Below are 21,491 nucleotides of genomic sequence, written 5' to 3'. Positions count from 1 at the left end.
TACAGTGTTGGCTTGTTTTTATTTCTTCATGACAAAAGTGGGTCACAGGTCAATAAAACTTGCATACACATAAAAAGTGGATGACCATCAAATGTGTTACGTGGAGTGTGTGCAGTGTTGTCTTCTAGAGCAATTTGCACAGAATGCTGACCACATAAATACAGTGAAAATATTATACAACAGTGGTAAATTAAATTATACACACATCTTCACAGAGAGAATTAAATAGATTCAGAAATCCATTTACAACCTTCAGTGTAATAGGACATCATGATAAAGCATTTTCACTTCTTAGTGGGAGTGTGTGAACTTTCAACCATAAATAGCTGAGCTTTCCCCGTTTACTTCAAAACACTGCTAACATCATTTTCAAAACTTTCCAGCAGCAACCATGAGCCATGATGAATTCCTTCATAATCTTTATAGAGTAACCATGATTAGAGTAGCCATGTTAATTTGAAGGGAAATTCATGTTAAACTATTCTTTAGGTACTATTAAAGAGCTGTTACGAGCTAAAAAGTGAAAATATTTTACCAAAATGTTGTCACCTTATTCAGTGCTAACACTGCTCAACGAGCTTCCTCAAAAGCAATTAATACACACCTTTAAAAAAAATGTACAACTACAGTGTAACTGCAGTAGTCTGTATTTAGAAAATGTGGTGTAGTCTAAAAACAACAGACAAGACCAAAACCAAGGCACAAAAAACAAACAAAAAAATAAGTCAGCAGAATGCGGCTTCTTCTAGTAAACCGCACTCAGTAGTAACAGTAACAGGGCAGCTGAGCTGAAACAACTGGGGTCAAAGTTTTTGTTGTGTTTACTTTTCAAATAACTGTTTCCAAATGTGGTCTAAAGGACTGCGATTGGTTTCCTCGGGTCAGTTTGAATTTAGGCTGCTTTGGATGAGACAAGGTTAGTGCCAATAGTAACATATGTAATGCCGTCCTATAATTACAGCCCTGGTGTCAAACTACTGACTAAGCGATCCATGTAGGGGTCAGTAGATGCATGGACATTTATATGGTTTTTTTCTGGTTACCAATGCAATGTCATGTGTAAGCTACAATGCACTTTAAATATGCAGCTTTCTAAAATTTAGTGCGTTTGGGTTAAAGTCATAATGTGTTTCTAGATGTAAAGTACAGTGTAATGCTTTTTCAAAATAAGGGGCATCAATACTAATTCAGTTTTCTACAGCAGCGACCTGAAAAACACTCGCGTTCACTGTTAGCATTCCAAACTGAAAACATTGGATGCTGCAGCCATAGAAGAAGCAACTTGCTGTGGGGGATACTACTTCCTTACTACAGTATGTGTGTATTTTGGAAGCACACAAAAGCATGGTGATCTAAATGATGAAACACAGAACACGAACATCGTTGCTTAACTGTTCAAAGGAGCGATAAAAAGAAGAAGCTGAATGGAAACGGTTGTCACTGTCACTGAAAGAAATGAGCATGGAACATGTTGGTGTCAGTTTTAGGGAAAACCAAGCCACTTGAATTCTTGAGTGATGTGAGTCTTCTAAAACCAACAGCCTAACAAGACGAAGCCTGCCAATGGGATGCCTGCAGTTGCACCACACTGCACTAAGAAATGACTTTCAAAAGCTGCTTTTTCTAACAGATGTCAAGTGGCTGTTGTAAAAATAGCTGCAGCTGGCCACTTTTAATTGAAAGCGAAGGTTCGTTTTAAAATTCACCTTGAGCCTAAACAAGAGCAGGAAGTATACAGGCACTGTCCTGATTTGTTCTGCATAGTTTGCAAAGTAAGATGCACATTAAAAAGTTCCTAAATCATGTGTCTGAACGCTCAGTGTCTGACCTGAGGTGGTGAGCTTTATGGCTGATCTGTTTCCATATGAAATGGCATATTTACTGCCCTCTAGTTAAAGGGTGTGGCTGAGAGGCCCGAGTCAAAGGACTAGAAATGTCACAGGATAAAAAGGGCATGAAACTGCAACACCAGGGAAAGGAAGAAATCTCAAGACAACAGCAAGCTCTACTTTTAAGATAGCAATTCTGTGAATAAGGCTGCATTGTTCTATAAAAACAACTACCTGGGAAAGCTATCACAGATGACCTACACTAAAAGATGCCAGACAGGCCTGGACAGGATGCCAGACTAAAGGCAAGAGTGTAAAGACTTAGAGCCTTCACAGAACAGATCATAGCCTTGAATCAGTCTGAGGACAGGAAATACTGTACACAAGAAATCCTTCATTCTGGAATAAATACGGTCAAAGGTTCATCGCAACACGCAGCCTTGAACAAGACCAGATGGAAGTTGGAACCACTTTGGACAAGACACAGTCAATGACTTCACAGAGACATGAGCAGCGCAATTTGTCTTCATCCTTCTCCAGGCTGCATGCAGGTTTCTCCACTCCAAGCAGAGAAGACCAAGAGGGTGGGATGAGTTTTTTTTTTTTTTTTTTTTACTTTTTTCAATCCATGGTTCTGGTGGGCAGAGTGGGGAATGTAGCATCATATCTGGGATGGACAGGATGTCTCGAGTCAGGGAAGGAGGAGGGAGCCGGGGAGTCAACATGAAGACAGGTCCTTATGGAGAAGAGGGGGATTGGAGTAATGGAAGGAGTGTTTCAGCGCTACAGAGACAGGGTGAGACAGAGACAGAAGAAAACATGTTTAGTTCAACTTAAAAACTCGAAAAAAGTACATGAAAAAGGTGAGGGTAAATAAGGAGAAACCGGTCAATACAACATGGAAAGGATGTCAGCTAAATGTAGGCAACACAAAAATCATAAGCTCTAAACAACATCTGTGCAAAAACACGACTGTTTCCATTATTTTTTAGATCTTATGCAATGATTCACAGCATAATGTGTAGCTTATTTTATGCTTATGACGTAATGTATAGATACAGGTTAAGTACTTAGGATTGAGTATTAATCTGCTGGCTTCTTTATCTCGCTTTCTTATCTCCTGCGAGATGATTTAGAGTGTGAGCTCCGAGCCCTGGAAGATGTAGCCGGAGCTTTATTACCAGCGTTCTTACTGACATTTGTGTGCAATTCCTCTGTGGTTCTATTAGTGGAGTTGGATAATCTACGTCTAGACTCTCTACAGATTCCAGTCATCCTGGGTTTGCCAGGTGGATTCTGATAAGAGAGCGATGCGGTTGTCTGGGACCCTGAAGATTTTGCATTAAACTGTGAAGAGACCGAGTCTGTCTGAAATGTGTTGCGGCATGCAGCTGCTGCTTGTACAGAATTAGACCTCTGAGGCAACTGTTTTCTCCTTACAGAAACATCTAAGTGTGGCTTTGGATCAGATTTTTGCTGGCATCCAGGCCATGCTTCAGATGTGTTAGGATACACACACGCAGCTTTAGAAGAGGTTAGATTATCTATGGATGAAGAAAACACGGAAGACTTTAGTCTGGTTGAAGATGCAGGTACAACTCGAGTTGTGATGAAGGTGTCCTGACGTGTAGGGACTGAAGCTCTCCGGCCTGACGTGTCCTTTCTTGAATCGCTGACATGTGTTTTGACTGTTAACTCACTGCTCACAGAACTGGTGGAGCCTTTACGTGTGAGAGAATAGCCATGACTCAACTCTGTGTTAAAAACATCACTCACACTACGACTTCTAATGAAGGTGGCATCTCTTGGGAGAGCCTTGCCTCTGTGAGACGGACTGCCTGTCTGGACAGGACTGTCGGCACAAAGAGAAAGAGGGGTTCTTACAGGGCTCGTGTGGAGGCTTCGTGTTAGAGCTCGCAGGTGGTGAGTGGCCATGGCAGGAACGCTGCTGCCGAGAACTGGGCTAGACCGTGGACTGCTTCTCAGTGGTGGGCGAGCTGGACTGCTTCGGGGGCTCCGAGGAGCCCGGCCTGACTTGGTAGCAAGCTCTTTGGCCCTGGAGCGACGGGGGCTGCTGTTCAAGCTGTGGGAAGACATAGGAGCCTCCAGGTCCTCCAAACGTTGGGTAAGAGCCAGTTTCTGCTGGATGGCCATACGCAACAGAGAATTCAGGGTCTTCTTCTCATCCTCAGCAGCTGCAAGCTGCCTCTGCATCTCATCCAGCTGGGTAACATACTGGTCACACCTGAGAGATGCAGACATCACAAAAAATGCAACATGCACACACAGGCAAGAACCAATTAGAGCAAACACACACAAAACTCATGCTAAACATGACTTATAGTGTGTTAGACTTTAAACACCAGCTGGGACCGAAACTAAAGATTTTTTCATTATAGATTAATCTAGTGTTCATTAGTGGAATTAATCAAGAAAACAAGTATTTACAAATGCAATCGCATGTTATCAAAGCACAAAGTCTTCGGAAGGGTTACATCGTGTGTCTAATAAAAGTACTGAACTTACTGATAGTACACAGGAAAAAATTCGACAAAACTTCAATGTTTCAGAAGCTTTTTAAAAACATATGTGAATGGGCAGTTTATTAATATTATGATTATGATCATGATAATTTTGACCGCAGGACAAGATCTTTCCATTTGTAGACAACAAAATTAAGATGAGAGTGTGAGTTTAAAAGTGGACACTCCATGTTGTCACACAAAGTCAAAATGCAGGCACTCCAGTTCTCCACATGGTGGCACCACTAAACTTAATAACAAGCAAAGAGTTTTTTAAAGCTATAATCTTCAGCCTGTTGGAACAGACAGTAGTAGTCCTTGATCACTGTCTGTTCTCCAATCCTCCTTAGGGGACAGTCAAATGCCAGCTCATCGCTGTCTGCAAAGGGCCTAGACAGTCTAATGCCAGTGCAATAACCTTCTCTTTAATTTCAGTATGATAATAATAATACAAGCATTTTCTTGTAGAGAGTGTGCCGAGGGCAAACCATTTTTCATTGCTTATGGTACTTTGTACCCTAATGTATATGACAATAAACTAAACTTGAACTTCTTGTTTATGAAAAACAGAAAAAACTATTAGTTTAATCACTCAACCCAACACTCCATTTAATTATCAAAGTTAACAAATAGCCAGAAGAGATTAGTGAGTGAAACGTTGTGGTCTGCAGGTTTAAGTCTTCACACTTCCTTGTGATAGCACCTCTATCTAATGACCACCCATCACTTGCAAACATTAGCCTTCTCCCTCTTAAGGTGACCTGGCTTGATGGGACAAATCCGTCCTAGCCTCCTCCCCCGTCAGCACAGGGCAGAGCATGTGGTTGGTAATCTTCACGTGAACTAGTGGACTGTCCACAGGCATAATAAGCACTGTAAGCTTATTACATGAGTGATAGCAAAAGCTGTACCACAACAAGAGCACCATTACTAAGGATGAGGAACTACAGCACAGATTCAAAGATAATCGAGAAAAAACAAAAACAAACATGATTTAGTTCAGAGAATTTTAAAGCAAATGAATATCAACTAACACATTTTTTTCCCCATATCGCACTATGTTTGGTTTATTTTATTTTATTAATTCATTTATTTGATCAGGGACCATGTAATTATCGTAGAACACTTCTGATGTATTACATATAGAGTGTATAGCATTAGGCTCATTTTCAACTCCGTCCCTTGTCAAATCACAAGAAAAGGAAGTCTTACCGACTGGCAAACATGACTCGGAGTGAAGAGAAGGTGGCAGCGTCCTCTTTCAGGGCTTTGAGCTCGTTCCTCAGTTTCATCATGGTCTCTGACACCATGCTCTTCTCTGTCTCATACTTGGTTTTCAAATTGGACAAGGCCAACTCTGCAGTCTGCAATGACCAAAATAGAATTCACTTTTAAAGTTGAGTGTTAATACATGTGCATGCACGGTTTGTATAAAAAAGATGCATGTTAGTAATTAAATTGTACCACAAATGCTTAAATTATTAAGGCCAAGAATTCCAGGACGTGTTGCAGGATAATAACACAGCTAAAGCACTGAACACGTTAACTGCTCCGCTTGTTTTAGGTTTTCAGATTAAGTAACTTTAGATATAAACACAGAAGCTGTAATTGCAACATACTGTCTGTTAAGACCAATCTGTCAGAGCAAAAAGGATCGATAGAAAATCATTGAGCTGATGGTGAGAGCAGTGCAAAACCAGCACTGTGAGTCACTATCTTAGACATGTAACAGAAGTCCTAAACCCAGTTTGTCCCTCGAATGTGATCACCTTTTGGGTATCTGTTAACTAAACACAATAATCTGTGCAACAGTCTCATACGTTAATACTGTGATTACATCAGAGGCACCAACGGGCAGCTATTATCACTCTAGCAATCAGTCCAGAAGGTAAAATGCTGTAACTGAGTACTGCCAGCCAAGCAGATTACCCTGAGTGCGTGTAAAAGCACTGACAGCTCAGCGAGAGAGAAGCGGGCCATGCAGAGCTACAGGTACAGCAGCTGGAAGGGGGGAAGGAGAACTGAACCTCTGAAGAGGCCTGCTCAAGGTGCAGGACCACGTGAGTGCAAGCGACTGTCTAGACAACACACTGATGAGACGGGTCAACCAAACTGCTTATGTCAAGATTATGCACGTATGGCCGACCCGATAGCCAAGTGGTTGGGGTGCACACCGCATGGGCTTAAACGCCTTGAAGCAGCGACTGCCAGTGATTAGCAGCCAGCCCGGACATTTGTAGCCCTCTTTCCTGCCTCTCTCCACTATTGCTATCAAATAAAGATAAAATGGCTCAAATAATTATCTAAAACAATGAAAAAAAAAAATACATGCAGTAATAGCACTTGCTCTCTTGCATAATCAGGCAATGGAGTTAATTAACAAAAAATGACAACTTTGATCCCATTATGTCAGAGCATCATCTCCATAAAAACATGTCTGCTCACAGTAGTACTTCTTCATCATCAAGAATGCAACATTGCAAAAATGAAATAAATAGATAAATCAGTACTCTCTCATTAATATGCACATATATGCAGAAAGGTGATCAAAATGTAATCAGATCATGTACTCTATATGGGTTACCCTATCTGTCACGAAAATATGATGTTTCTGCTACTTTATATTACATTAAACTTACATTCTTGAGTTAATATATTCACAAGAATGTGTTCAGAGAGAAACAGTCACAAACTGGTTGAAAAGTAACAGAGTGAAGATTAATTTACAGACAGTTCTTCAGAACCAAGGCAATTGTTCTCAGAAGTTTTATCCACACACACAAAAACCCTCCGTCATATATCAGGCCAAAACAGAGAAATTCATCTAGTAATATCAAAACTCAGAGACACTTGTATGGCGAGATGGTTAGAAAAACAAAAACATGAACATTAAATATTACATAACTGAAAGACATGAAATACCACACAGGGATGAGGCTAGGTGGAGGAAGGAGGTGCTAGAGCTAATGGTGTTGGCATGAATGAGCTTGCCAGAGTCAAAGTGTGACTGGTTGTAGTCAGTGCCAATCAGAACAAAAGTGCACCTCCATTTCTCTGCCTAAACTAGCGCTATGCTTCACTTGTAGACAAACTGCTTCAGAACACTTTAACAAGCACAAAACAAATCACTGGAGTCGCTGCCTGCTATGGAATACCTGTTTGTTAGCCTTAAGGACAGTCCTGAGGGTAGCAATCTGTTCTCTCTTGGTGCTGAGGAGGGACTTGAGTTTTAGAACTTCCTCCAAAAGGCTTTCAGCATCCCGCTCTGCTTCGCCGCTGCTGCTGAATCCTGAGTAAGGCATTGCACCCCTCTGACGACAAAGGTCCACGGCCACCTGAAAGAACACAAAGGCAGCGTGTTTCATTCAAATGTCAGTTTGGCAATGTAAAATGTCTTACAGTATTGGAGCGATGTCTAATTACACTGTATATCACTTTATCATTAATGACAAAACACTAAGTCTGTTTTATAAGGTTTTAAATTGAGCTCAAATTTCTTAATATCACTGAATTGGGTGAAATTTCTCTTAAGAAATGTTGAAGAGCAACTTTTCTTTCATAATATGCAATTCCCCACATAACATATGCTCCTAGTGCTTCAGACATGGTTGTTTTCACAAAGGATTCTGTGTAATGGAAGCCACAACTCAACTTCGATCCCGATAATCCTATCCATTCAAACGCATACACGTGTTAACAAAGCCGTCACCAGGCCTTGGATTTGTGTAGACACGGGAACTACTCCAGTAAGTTCAGAGTCTAATAAGAGTATTAGGTTCAGTGAAAAATCTCTGAGGGAGAAAAGGATTTAACTCAATACAAAAGCCTGGCTTTCACAATAAAAAGAATAAGAATTCTCTGTTCTCTAATTAACATGATATGTGACTTGCAGCGCTGCCTTACCCGCAAGTGTTTGATCTGGCAACGGATGACTGCTACCAAGTTACGAACGTTGGAAGGGTCCCTGAAATCCAGGGTGGGAGATCCAGGGCAATTTGGAGAATCCCCACTGGCTCCTGCACTGTCTACCTCTCCCATAAATTGCAATGCTGCAGCTTTGGAAATGAACATGTCATTGGCTCGAGGCTTCTTCTGGGTGTTGGGAGGATAGACGTGTGATCTTCGTGCACTGCCTCCTCCACCACTTGCCCTGGCGCCATCACGGTAATAGTCCAGGGTGACCCGTTTGGGTGTTAGGTTGTTGCACACACAGATGTGGTGGTAGAGGTTGGACAGCTCCTCAGAGAAAGCCAGCAGCTCTTCCTGAGCAATGCTCAAGTGCCCTTCAGAATCGATTGCCACCTTGCGAGTGGCTCCAATCTCCTTCTCCAGATCACTGATGCGCTCTTGATCTTGCTTGCTGGACTTGATGCACTGACGGATTTTGTCAGCCAGCTCCTGGGCCTCTGCCCTCCAACGATCCTTCTCCTGCTTGTATCTCTGCTCCAGGGTGTTATAACGAGTTCCTGCCTGAGACAGCTCATCTCGCAGCTTCAAAAGCTCTTCGCTAGCTGAGCGCATGCGAGCCTCCAGCACCTCCTTGCTCTTGGTGTCCACCTCATAGTCAAAGACAGCACCATCTCCATTTTGTGTCTCATCATCGCCATGGTCGTCTGCGTCTTGGTTGTGATGCTGACTGCTCTGCACTGCTTCAAGCTGCTGGGTCAGAGAGCCAACTTTGTCTTCCTGCTGACTGAGTGCTTGTTTGGACATTACCAGCTGCATCTGTAGTTCCTCCACCTTGCTGGCCAGGCCGGACTTCTCTCTTTCGGCCTGAATACACACACACACACAAAACATGAAAAACTTCATACCACCCATTTCAGTCCTGACCCAGGCACCTGAACTAATTATTCACTCGTTTCCTTAAAATAAAAGAACCATGTACAACAGTTCACCCCCAGCACCGTTATTCCTAATGCATTTTTTATGTTTAACACAGGCTGACCCCATTCATTTCCACAGTCGAAACATCTGTCGAGTAGGAGCTTTCTAACCCAACCCGATTTAAGTGCATCATGAATAATATATCATCTTCAGACAGAGACAAATGACAGTTCAAGACATTCTTAATTTTCTAAAGTACACTTCGCTTGTGAAGATGTGAAACTGTATCAGATGGGAGCTGACTACACTGCTGGTGAAGTAGACATTAGAATTTATTATTACTCCTCCTCTTCCCTCGCCAACACAAGCGGATGTGGTATAAAGCAGGAAGCGGCAGACATTAGTGTTAACAGCTCAGCTGCACACGAAACTGAGTGACAACAACCTCACTGAGTGCAACAAAGGGGGGCGGTATTTGAAGCTAGCATGACAGAGCAGATGCTTCCAAACGCACTCAAATGAATCAAATAAATTCAGACAGATTACAAAATATATTAAATCAGTAACTCTTATTAGAATGTAGTGCATAGAATACACACAGCCCATTACCTTTCATACTGTTATGTAGAAGCCATTTTATGCTCCTTCATCACTGTCTAAACATCCCTGTGCTTTAAAAATTCTTATTTAAAGGCTGAAAGACATTACCATAAGGTAAATATCACAGTAAGTACAAGGTTGTTTTTGGTAGTTTGTCTCTGTGATGCTAAAATACTAATTCCAAATCACGCACTGATCGCTGCAACACCAGATAATACTTTACAACATTACAAATCTATTTTAAAAACAATCATAAGCTAAAACTAATATCCAGGAGGATTGCTGACTGGCACTTGAATTTAGTCAGTCTACATTTAATGGTTGCAATATTATCAATTTAGAGAATGTTCAAAGTACCGAGTCCATTCAAAAAGTTTCTTGCAAATCCTCACTTGTTACCTCTATACACAAGACATCCCAAAAGAAAACAAAGAGGCTGCCTGTCTTATCGAAAAATTCAAGCTAACAAGTGAATAAATCCATTTGAAATTTGTTGACCTCATTCACTAAATGGCATGAAAGTATGGCAATAATCTTGCTTTTCTTTGGTGCACAATATGAAAAGCATTATTGAAAACGTGTTTATGTGTTGTCCTGTTGCCTACCTGTAGGAGCTGCTGTTTAAGTTTCTGACTGTCTGAAAAGTGCAGCTCGCTCAGCAGGTCTGACACCAGCCCGGAGGCTGGAGCACGCAGGAATACGTCACTGTTGCGTGGAGTGGAGTAGCGATGGATGAGGCCGTTGCTTTTAGAGCCACCCAAGTGAGGAGGGTGAGCAGAACTGGAAGCAGATCCAGGACCGTTATTAAAACCGCTGTCCTGGTTCTCTTCCTCACCTTCACCGTCTCCCTCTCCACCCTGGCCCTCCTCCTGGCTATCATCCAGCTGCTCCAGGTGGAGCTCCAGGTTCCCCACAGAATCAAAGGGGTTCAGGGTCAAGGCAGAGAGCTCTCGCCGCAGACTGTTCTTCTGCTCCCTCTCCTCCTTTAGGGCTTCAAGGGCCTCATCCAGCTGCCTCTCTGCAATCTCCCTCAATCTTGCTGCCTCGTCCAGCTGTCCTCGCAGTTCCTCCTGCTCCTCATTCTTGTGGGTCAGCTCGAGCTTTATTGACTCAAATTCAACCTGAAATGTGATTAGAAGCACAATCAGAAGATTCAATTTAATAAGTCTTTCCTCTGCTGTTTTTTTTCTTGCAACACAGATGAATGTACATTCTATCTCCATCCTGCACCGACTGCATTCAACCCCACAGTATTACAGGTAAAGAAATTCCATTGCCCATGATATTTCCACTACATAAATGAACAATCTAAATGGAGACATGGCAGACGAATACATATTTCTCCATTTCAATGCCATAGTATTACAGGTAAAGAAATTCCATTGCCCATGATAATTCTATTACATAAATGAACAATTGAACTGGAGACATGGCAGATAAATAAATTTTTCTCAATTTCAGCCAAGTTCAATATTTCTATGGACACAATCGTGCTGACTAGATTGTCTGTGCGGCCTCTGGTTGGGGCTTGGCTGGGGCCATGTGACATTCCCCACCATCTCTTCCTTTTTGTGTTACTCTAATGTCAAATGTCTCACAGTTAAAGAGATGCTATGTTTTATCTAAAAGTCAAATCACAGGTCATGTGCACACTAACAAACCTCTGCTACATTTAGAACTAGTCAGGGACAGCTTGACAGAGGTCAGTACACATCAGTATCCACATCTTGTATCACGTAAGACAACATTTTTGTAAGGAACTTTGAGCACATAGAGATAAAATTGTGATTGAAAGTCCTTCAAAACTTCAAAAACACTCTGAAATAGAAGGTCCCGAAATCACTGATGAAACTGTCACACTGAGGACTGGTTGCCATGGTACTCCTCGCAAGTGTAATTATTTCATTTAGATTGTACTGCCAGCAGAATGCTTCACTAGCTTTAGTATCTAGCTCCCAAAGGAAGCTATATGGGGAATTTTGCTGAAAAATGAAAAAGCAGGTAAGATGAATTCTTCCTCTGCAGTGGTAGCAACTGAATTTTCGGCACAACATTAATCATCCAGTAACTGGACTGTCCAGTCTACTCAAGAACGGCCAATTTGTAAAGGGACTGGAAAGTTTCTCAACAAACATTTGAGGGACATTATAATTTTCTTTTGCTCTAATAAATGAAACAAACACAAAAAGACACTAAAACAATAAACATATGATAGAGACATAATAGCCCTTTTGAAGAGCTTCATTATCACACATATTATAAAAAACTTCCAACTAACCTAGAATATAAATATGTAGATCAACACATTTCACACTTCAGTGTTACTCTGAATATCCACAATTCCACAATATCACAGCCAATGGGGCAGAACTTAGCAAAGCGTTGGGTAACAACTGACCTGGTTTTCCTTGAGCACAGACACCTGCTTTTGCAGAGATATGTTCTCCTCTTCCAGCTCACCATTGTCCTGCAATTGCCGCAGCTCACGGACTTTATATTCCTTCATTTCATCCCTCAGATGGCCCTTCTCTGCTTCCAGACACTCGCATTCCTGTGGAATACAACCCTCTGTCACTTCTGTGCATGCAAAATTTGAAATGTACAAGTGCCTATTTCATGTCACATCCAGTAAACTTTGGTTTGGGAATGATGTGCACAACTAAAATATTCTTCAGTGATTGAGAGCAAATTTTATTTTTTTTTTTGTCTGCAAATCCACTCAAAAATGACACCAACCACCCATGGCGTCATTACTTAAGCTTCATGCAATTTTTTTCTTCTTTGTGACTGTGACCATCACCTGCCCTCATGGCAAATTAACCTATCATGTTTATTTCAAGCTGTTTCCTATATTATGCCATTGATTGAGAGCAATTTTTTTATAAATCATGAGGAGATGGGGTTTAACGTGTATATGTTAGAACACCGGTGTACTGAGTAAGTATGCCAAACCTTCTTCAGCTGGGTGGAGACTACCCCCAGTCTATCGATTTCTGCGTGGGCATTGCCTAGAGCAAGGCGTGCTTGCTTGAGTTCTGCCTGAACTTCCTCTATGCGGGTTGCCATGGCAGCCTCTTTAGTGGCAGTCTCCTGCAGCAGGCTCTCCTCCCTGCACTCTCCATCAGCAGCTGCACGCTTCTGGCTGCTCACAGAATCTGCAAATGCCTTTAGGCAAACAGAAATGATTAATGAAAGGGCAAAACTTGCAGTATTGGATAGCGTATACTATGTTAACGTAGGAAGGACGTTAATGATGCTGAGCTATAAGGCATATCATATCAAGATAGGGAATACAAACATTTTAAACAAAGGACAGGCAAAAGGACTTCCCTGATAATCAGTATCTGAAATCTGCTTGCAATGAGGAAACAGCTGATATGGTTCAGTAACCTTAGACCTGAACAGCCGCTTCCACATGATTTAATACTGTGTATTTCCCTCGTCAATACGAGACAGTAAGTCTGTTCCACTTAACACTATAATAACATGAATGTCTTCACAGCTTGCCATTATCAGGATTCTTGACACATTACGCATCAATGACTGCTGATGAAAGAACTATCAAATAAGGTGTTAAATGAGATGAACATGCTAGTAAACATGCTCTATTTAACATTGTGGCATGGTTATATAACGACGCTAATTTACAACACACGAGTTTGTCCTGCTTTGCTAAAATCCTGCCAAAGCCTAGGTGGGTAAATAGCCAAGAAAGGAGGTTTATGCAGATTACAAAAAATAACTGAAATTCTGTACCACTACGCCCCTTCAGACATAAAGAGCTTTGCTTGATGTGTAGTTAGAAACCCTCCCGGGGGAGCAATTTTACTGTTATTCTGACACATGTACTGTAATTGCCTCTCAGCCTGATTTTAAACAGGGTTTCCTTCTTTACTATAAATAGGTAGATGGAAAAACTACAAAACCAAAACTGTGTCCACAGGATGAGATTAAATATTATGGGATTACTTTCTTACATAAACCTGTTTAAAAAGACTGCTCCAGCAAAACTAAATACCGTCAAGGGCCATCAGGTGCATTTGTGGTGAAATTTACATCAGGAGACAATATTAACCCGAGACATTTCAAAACAACATCAATGTAAACATGAGCAATGCATATTTTCAGAAAAAGTCCTTCAAAGAAAAACTGTAAATGTCAGCTGGAGTGCAAATGAATAAGCAACACTCCAACACAGTAAGCACAGCTGATGCGGTTGTTTAACAGTTTTACTGCATAGTCAATTATGGCCAATTGCTGTTGGAAGCATATAACATAATTTCAAAACATCTGCAACATGGATGACCTGATAATCTGAGCTTTGACATACTGGTCTACTCTGTTTATCTTGAGTGTCTGGTGCATACCTCATTCAATTCTTAAGGCTTCAGAGTTTAGTATTAAAAGCAACAGTTTAAGACAGACAGAGAAACTGCAGCATATTCAAAGCCACATGCTGACTAACTGGCTGTGGACAATGTTGTCATCACTAAATCGTCTTCTCCTCCTCTCATGATGCCTCCAGTGTCAGATGACGTGCGAGGGCAAAGCTGACTCAGCGTGCAATCACAAGCCACTTCATTCAAAGTATAATGTCAGGTCACAACTGCAACAGAACGCTTATTGTGGCAGCAGATACTTGGAGTTAAGAAATAAAACTAAGGGATAAGTCATCAAATTCATGTCACACTTTCAGTGGATCATGTAAAAAGAAAACAGCCAGTCCACAGACATCAAAATGAAAATGAACAGCATGAGCAGGGACACTGTGCCCTTATATTTCAGCCACTGAAATGTTTACAGCATTTAGATTGTGGCAACAGAAAAAGCGCCCGGAGGCAGATGTTTTTACAATATCATTTTTGTACATTGGTAACAGATGGGAAACCCTATAATGACATTGATATCACTATCCCACTGTGTCATGCTTATGATATCCTGCAATAGTTTATGACAGATGTTTGCATATATTCCATAAGATAAGATAAGATAAGATAAGATAAGATAAGATAAGATAAGATAAGATAAACTTTATTGATCTCACAAAGGAGAAATTTACCGTTACAGAGCTCTTAGGAACAAACAGAGGGGTGCAAAAAGTCACGAAAGGTGCAAGTACAAGATAATAAAGATAGTAAGAAATGGTAAAATAGTAAAAATATATACATCTAAGGATAGAAAATTTTTCTTATATACATTGTTATAAAATAAGATATTGCACATAATAACAACTACACAGTAGTGTTATACAGTCTGATGGCAGTGGGGATGAAGGACCTGTGGTAGCGCTCCTTCTTGCACTGAGGGTGTCTGAATCTCGTGTAAACAGAGAACAACCATTACTGAGTTCATCCTTCCAATATAATGACATATTCTGTCAAAATCCACTACATATATTAGATGGTTGCCAAAATAAATTAAATGTATCTTACTGGCAAATCTCAAGTTTCGACTACAGTTTATTGGATTGTCACTATGAAATATGAAGACAGAAAATTCTTGTTGTAATAATAAATATGTAATAAAAAAATAAAAACTCCTTAAACAGCTGTGTGTTATCAAAAACTGTACATGGAGACTGGGGAAATGCTAACTTCAAAGCCTCCATGAAAAATCTATATAGTATGTGTTGTCTAAACATAACTTGAGGGCACTGGGTGTTCCTACCTCTTTGAGCTGCTGTAGCTCCACCTTGAGGGTTTCATGCTCTTCTTCCAGCTGCCTGTGTTTCATCTTAAGGGCAGAACTTTCCTCCAGCACTACCAGACCATAGCGGGCTGCCTGTAGCTTTTCCTCTGTGGCCTCTTGGAGCTCCAGGGTCAACCGCATCACCTCAGCCTTCCAGTCTCTGCTCCCCATCTCTGCCTCCCCTTCTCCCTCGACTGCTGCACCTGCTGGGTCTGCATCTGCCTCCAGCATCCTTGCCCGGCCTCCCGCTCGTCTGCCAATGTTCTACTGGGACACCTGCCTCATTCACTCCCCCACTCTCATTACCTCAAACTACAAATGGCAAAACACAAAAAGGGTGGTTACATAAACTACTTGGGACAATGGCCAGGATGGCAAAGAGGTTTTGTATAAATCATATTGTGGCACTAATTAAGCCAACCGCAAAGATTAACTTCGAGATCGCAGTTGGGAAACACTTGTACTTAAGCTCAAAAGGCCAAAGGCCACTAAAGAAATCTAAGCCTTAATTACCTAACTGCTGCAGTTTGCAAATATGTGAACACCAGCTAGCAATGTTGACTCTGGTTATATTAAGTTATGTATAAAGACGTGGGGGTACAACTAGTATAGTCGTAAGGATAGATTTCTACTGCTGATTCCTAGAATCTCCAGAACAGAAACAGGATGCCACTACTAAAATGAGAAGCGAGTATAGATTATAGTTAACAGAGTCGTTTGATGATCATTATCTTTCAGGATATGCAGATAGTTACTAATGTTAGCTACACACTCCTAACAGCTGGTTGAGGAGTAATTGCCCCTAAATGTTCTGCACAAACAAACTGAAGAAACGATATTTATTTGTGTTACTTGGATCAACAGTATATTGACTGGGTGGGGCAGATGCTCCCCCATTTCCTCGTGTCCTCTTGTTTGACCGAAGATGGAAACACCAGCCGCCGGTTGTCAGGTGCCAAATGATGAATCTAGTTAGTCATCCAGAAAGCATCTGTTTCCCCTGGGCGGTTAATCAAAACATCAGCTAAAAGTTTTCAGCTCATATTGACCCCTGTGCTTCCAAATACAGCTAATATCTAGGGGATGAAAACTATTTAGACAGGGATATAAAATCGAAGACGACACCGGACTGGAAACAGGACACGGCCGGACAGCTAGCAACAGTAGCGTTAGCCTAACGCTGATGTAGATAGTCAATGAAACCGCAATGCTAACTTACTAGCTACGAGGAGCACAAGAGAATGCAGCCATCTAACTTCGAGGCTTCGTAGTTGCATATATTTACATAGGCTTTGCTGATTATACACCATCGCCTGCCCGACCAGCGGGGCTGTTCTCTCATCGCAACGTCAGTCGGATCCTGTCAGACAAGCTAATTAGCCGGATAGCCATCATTAGCCAAACTCACCCTGTGCTGTTATCTCAAAGCTGGGGCTCGCCGCTTTGAAGCAAACGTGAATTCTGCGCCTCCCTCAGGAGCTGTCAGCAGCGGCGGTGGGTCGTCACGATGCTAGGCAGGGGTAGCAGCGCAGCTTACCGAGCAGCCGCGTCCCTTCCTCCCACCCGGTTCTCCCGTTTCACAGCGAGGTCGAGTGTCAAACGCGCGCCGAAAACGCGAAGGCACCATTACCCCCTCTAGCTTAGCAACGGGGCAATGCAACCATAGCGAGCAACGACCTTATTTTTCCTATTTTGCACGCATGGTCGGTGCTGTCTGCCCAGACATAAATATTAACATAAAATAACCGAATACAATATTTATATTAGAATAATAAATTCTAAGTCTGAAAAATAACAAAAGACTAGAGCGGAAACACTTCCGTTTTACTTCCGCATGTGCGCATTGGCGGATTGAGACTATTAAGTCATTTGCAGTTTCACACAATGAAGGTTGTTACCTGGAATATAAACGGTATCAGGACGTTCAGAAGCGGCATAAAAAGGGCTCTTGACTCACTAGATGCAGATATTATCTGCGTTCAGGAGACCAAAGTGACAAGTAAGTGACTAGCAGTGGGAGGTATGAAAACGCGGGAGTTTGGCATGGAGCTCCCCTCATGTAAACGTCTGCCATGAAAATAAAATCTAAGTGAACCCTCGCTTTGTCTCTCACAGGAGACCTGCTGGATGAAAGGACTGCGATTGTTGACGGTTACAACTCATATTTCAGCTACAGTCGAGGACGCAGCGGCTACTCAGGTTCATTTAATTGTCATTGTGTGTCTGATTTTGTTTTTTTCCTTATTATATTCAGTGGCACCCCGTACTGAATTCAGTTACTATTAGATAACAGAAGATCCTGCTGCACTGCACCTGCTCTATGGCTGCAGCTGACTATCAACCCCAACTTATTCTCATCCCTGATGTGCACAGGGGTTGCCACTTACTGTAAGGACAGTGCCACTCCATTTGCTGCTGAGGAGGGTCTCACAGGTCTGCTGACTAACCATGAAGGGGCTGTTGGATGCTATGGTGACCATGCTGAGTTTTCAAGCGAGGAGCTGCAGCTTTTGGACAATGAGGGACGAGCTGTTATCACACAACACAAAGTCATGTAAGGGAAAATATTCTACACTGATCTGTCATCAGCAAAGCGTGTTATTTATGCTGTGTAGGGTGTCTGTCTTGTCTTTACGTATTCATATCTTGTTAGAAGAAAATGATCAGTTATCTATGCATCTGGCAAAAACATTCAAGTCTGGCATATCTGTGCCTCTTTTTGACTTCCACAGGTGTCAGGACAAAGAGCAAACTCTTACTGTAATAAATGTATACTGTCCACGGGCTGACCCTGAAAAGCCAGAGCGGAAGCAGTTCAAACTAGAGTTCTACAAGTTGCTTCAGTGTCGGGCTGAAGCTTTACTTAAAGATGGGAGGTGAGCGTTTCTAAACTGAAAATATGACTGCAGCTACAATGAGGCACAGGTGCATCCTGCTTTCACCACAAATGGAGAAATTCAAATTTTTAACAGAGCAGCCGTTTGCCAGTTGTTGTACATTGTTGTTTTTATTTTTAAAAGCGGAATTATGTAGGTATTTATACATTTACTGAATCTTAAAGCAGCAGGCGATAGTAAAAACATTTGCATTTGCTTAGACAAGTTACAGATATAAAGTAAGGCAAATATAATTTTCCAGTTTGGTGGCAAAATCCTCATTTTTGGATGATAAATGTACCTCTCCTGCTTTGGATTTGAGCTGTCTGAGTTAATTAGGGTTTTTTTTTCTGCTCTGTTTTCCAGCCATGTGATTGTTTTAGGAGACATAAATACATCTCATCGGCAAATAGACCACTGTGACCCCAGTGATGCTGTAAGTAAGAGCTTAAAGGAATAGTGCAACATCTTTTGTATATCTTGTAGAAAGTTAGATTTGAGTTACAGAGATTTATACCAATGTCTTGACTGTACAGTAAATTAGAAGTTACAGCTGGTAGGTAGTTAGCGTAGCATTAAGATGGGAAATAGGGAAAAACAGCTTGCCAAGCTTTGTCCAAAGTTAGCAAATGAGCACCCCTAAAAACTGACTAATTATAATGTTATATTGTGTCAGTGAGTCGGGGTGTTTGATCAAGACTATAGCAGAAGTAAAAAAGCAAATATGCATGTTTCCCAAAATGTAGAACTATCTCTGTTATCCAAAGCAATAAAATAATTGATATGTTCATTTGTATGTATCCCTAATAATGCAATTATCATCACTTAGGATGATTTCGGTGAAAACCCTGGGAGAAAATGGCTGAATAGCTTCTTGCATAGCCTCGCAGAAGAAGAGGACAGTGATGAGGAGGAACCTGATGAAGAATCTGAGGTAACAGATCCCGTCAACGGTGGAAAATTTGTGGACACTTTTCGCTATTTCCACCCATCTCGCAACAACGCTTTCACGTGCTGGTCAACTCTGACTGGAGCGCGGCAGACCAACTATGGCACACGCATTGACTACATATTTGCCAATTACCAGCTGGCCAAGGAGCAGTTTGTGGCAGCAGACATCATGCCAGAAGTGGAGGGGTCGGACCACTGCCCTGTGTGGGGGCAAATGAGCTGCTCTCTCCTTCCCAGCTCCAAGCCTCCCCCTCTCTGTACTCGCTATCTGCCAGAGTTTGCTGGAAAACAGCAGAAACTCTCACGCTTCCTCGTCAAAGTGGACCAAAAATCTATTGAATCTGAGCAGAAGAACGATTTACCTGGATCTCAAGAAGAGGAGGAATGGAGGGAGAACTTAAACCCATTGGGAGCTGGAAACAATGCCAGTAAAAAGCGATCATTAACAACAGACACTGTCGTCCCAAAGGGGAAAAAGACCAAGACTGCCAATGCTTCTACAAAGCGTCAGGGCAGCCTGCTTTCCTTTTTCAAACCCAAGCTCACAAATGTCAAGCAGTGTGAAAAAGCAACAAGTGGGGAAGAAGTTACCTCATCACACAGCGACCAAATATCATCCTCCACTAAACAAGAATCATCAGTCTCAGATACCATAGCTGCAGACACTGAACGAGTCTTTGACACCGCAGCAGAAACTGACAAAAAGACGAAACATTTAACCCCTCAGACCACTGTCGGGCACTCACAAGCCAAGAAAGGGGCAACATTAGGGTTTTGGAAGTCAGTGCTCCATGGACCACCCCCACCACCCTGCTGTAAAGGCCACGGGGAGCCTTGTGTGCTTCGTACTGTGAAAAAGGATGGACCAAACATGGGCAAACAGTTTTTTGTGTGTGCCCGCCCTCAGGGACATGCCTCCAACCCCGAGGCTCGGTGTAATTTCTTTGCGTGGGTCGACAAGGGGAAGTGACATGTTTACTGCACAGACCACAAGTTGTTCTCTCAGTAGAACCTCTAGTTCCAACACGCGTTATGACAACATTATGCAGTCATCTGTTTTAACTGTTAACTATTTGCTTTTCATAGCTTTATAATAAAAGACAGCAGTTTTGTATTAATTTGAGTCTGATTTTATTTGTTCCTGAAGTTGAAACAATTAGGCAATAGATTAGTTTTTCAACAGGAAACTGATCTGTTTTGATAATAGTTTTACCCAGAAGTAATATGTATCTTCAGGTTGCAGCTTCTATAATGTAGGAATTTGCTGTTTTTCTGGGGGGTTTGTAATCAAAAAAATGAATGACCTTCAGTTTTGGGCAGTAAAAATGTAATTTTGGGACAATTAACTCATTTTCTCATGTCAAATTACAGGTTGTAGCAGATTGTTTAACATAAAAAAACTAATTTGTTCTTTTATAAGATTTGACTGTAAAATTACACAATGTTTTACTGTATTTAAATAATCAAAAATACTGTTATTTTACAGATATTTGACATTATTTGAAAGAGAAATTATGTATATTTGAGACTGAAAATAAATAGTTTTTGAAGAGTTATTTTGCTGATTTTCATTGTTTTGTTAAATTACTGATCTAATCTCTATTGAAATCACACTCATACACTTAATGTTCACATCAAATATATTTATTATTGCACATCGTAATTTGTTCTTTTACAGTGTGTAATGATAAAATTCCACAATATAACTATTTCAATCCGCTAAATGTAAAATTTTACTGATATTTGTTTTTGAGTTTAGGTATTTCATTGTTTTTAATGTATTTTTATGACACCCTTACTGCCAGATTTTCAGCATGTAGCATTTCCCCCTTCTTTTTTTTTTTGTCATACTACAAAATAAACTGTCGATTAGCCAATTGCTGTTAGGTTAGTCAGTGATGAAAATGGCTATTGGCTGCAGTCTCACCTTTTCTCATTCCGTGATACTGTACATAGAGTGTGAAACTGGCCTGTGTACATACAAGAATGTTGAGTTAAAGTGCCTCACATCATGTGGCTTCTGATGGTCAAAATGCTACATAGTTTGACAACAAACTGGATATTAAGGGGGGAGTACACCTTATTTCACAGGTTCGCAAAGCCATTACCGGTATATTGTATAGGCTCTTAACAATGTTTGATATGACCCAATTTAACATGCTATACATCATTTTAAAGCTTATGAGTTGCAAATTATC

General features: G+C 41.3%; 2 protein-coding genes across 2 annotated transcripts; one reads left to right on the top strand and one right to left on the bottom strand.

Moving 5' to 3' along the window:
- zgc:162200 (uncharacterized protein LOC558638 homolog) lies at positions 1-17,090 on the bottom strand. The gene is made up of 10 exons (XM_022187451.2): positions 16,875-17,090; positions 15,446-15,778; positions 12,731-12,943; positions 12,177-12,329; positions 10,384-10,899; positions 8,255-9,124; positions 7,507-7,686; positions 5,564-5,715; positions 3,714-4,074; positions 1-2,612 (listed from the first exon to the last, which is right to left on the bottom strand). Exons 2-10 carry the CDS (start codon positions 15,695-15,697, stop codon positions 2,607-2,609), a joined length of 2,703 nt encoding a protein of 900 aa, XP_022043143.1. The 5' UTR covers positions 15,698-15,778; positions 16,875-17,090; the 3' UTR covers positions 1-2,606.
- A 167-nt stretch (positions 17,091-17,257) lies between these two features.
- On the top strand, positions 17,258-20,849 carry apex2 (APEX nuclease (apurinic/apyrimidinic endonuclease) 2). The gene is made up of 6 exons (XM_022187459.2): positions 17,258-17,465; positions 17,582-17,665; positions 17,840-18,020; positions 18,199-18,342; positions 18,709-18,778; positions 19,172-20,849. The coding sequence occupies exons 1-6, from the start codon at positions 17,351-17,353 to the stop codon at positions 20,261-20,263; spliced, it is 1,686 nt and encodes a 561-aa protein (XP_022043151.2). The 5' UTR covers positions 17,258-17,350; the 3' UTR covers positions 20,264-20,849.
- The last annotated feature ends 642 nt before the right edge of the window (positions 20,850-21,491 follow it).

The sequence above is a fragment of the Acanthochromis polyacanthus genome, chromosome 6 (assembly GCF_021347895.1).
Source record: "Acanthochromis polyacanthus isolate Apoly-LR-REF ecotype Palm Island chromosome 6, KAUST_Apoly_ChrSc, whole genome shotgun sequence".
Taxonomy (NCBI): Eukaryota; Metazoa; Chordata; class Actinopteri; family Pomacentridae; genus Acanthochromis; species Acanthochromis polyacanthus.
The sequence above is the reverse complement of the archived record's forward strand: the minus strand, read 5'-3'. Positions and strand labels throughout refer to the sequence as shown.

What these genes read in the sequence shown, in the direction of transcription:
- apex2 (XM_022187459.2), top strand. Translation starts at nt 17,351, where the DNA reads ATGAAGGTTGTTACCTGGAATATAAACGGTATCAGGACGTTCAGAAGC. An exon ending in AGGACGCAGCGGCTACTCAG is followed by an intron (nt 17,666 to 17,839) that starts GTTCATTTAATT and finishes TGATGTGCACAG; the next exon opens with GGGTTGCCACTTACTGTAAG. An exon ending in GCTTTACTTAAAGATGGGAG is followed by an intron (nt 18,343 to 18,708) that starts GTGAGCGTTTCT and finishes TCTGTTTTCCAG; the next exon opens with CCATGTGATTGTTTTAGGAG.
- zgc:162200 (XM_022187451.2), bottom strand. Translation starts at nt 15,697, where the DNA reads ATGCTGGAGGCAGATGCAGACCCAGCAGGTGCAGCAGTCGAGGGAGAA. An exon ending in GCCAGATCAAACACTTGCGG is followed by an intron (nt 7,687 to 8,254) that starts GTAAGGCAGCGC and finishes GTGTTCTTTCAG; the next exon opens with GTGGCCGTGGACCTTTGTCG. An exon ending in TCCTTAAGGCTAACAAACAG is followed by an intron (nt 5,716 to 7,506) that starts GTATTCCATAGC and finishes TGGTCATTGCAG; the next exon opens with ACTGCAGAGTTGGCCTTGTC.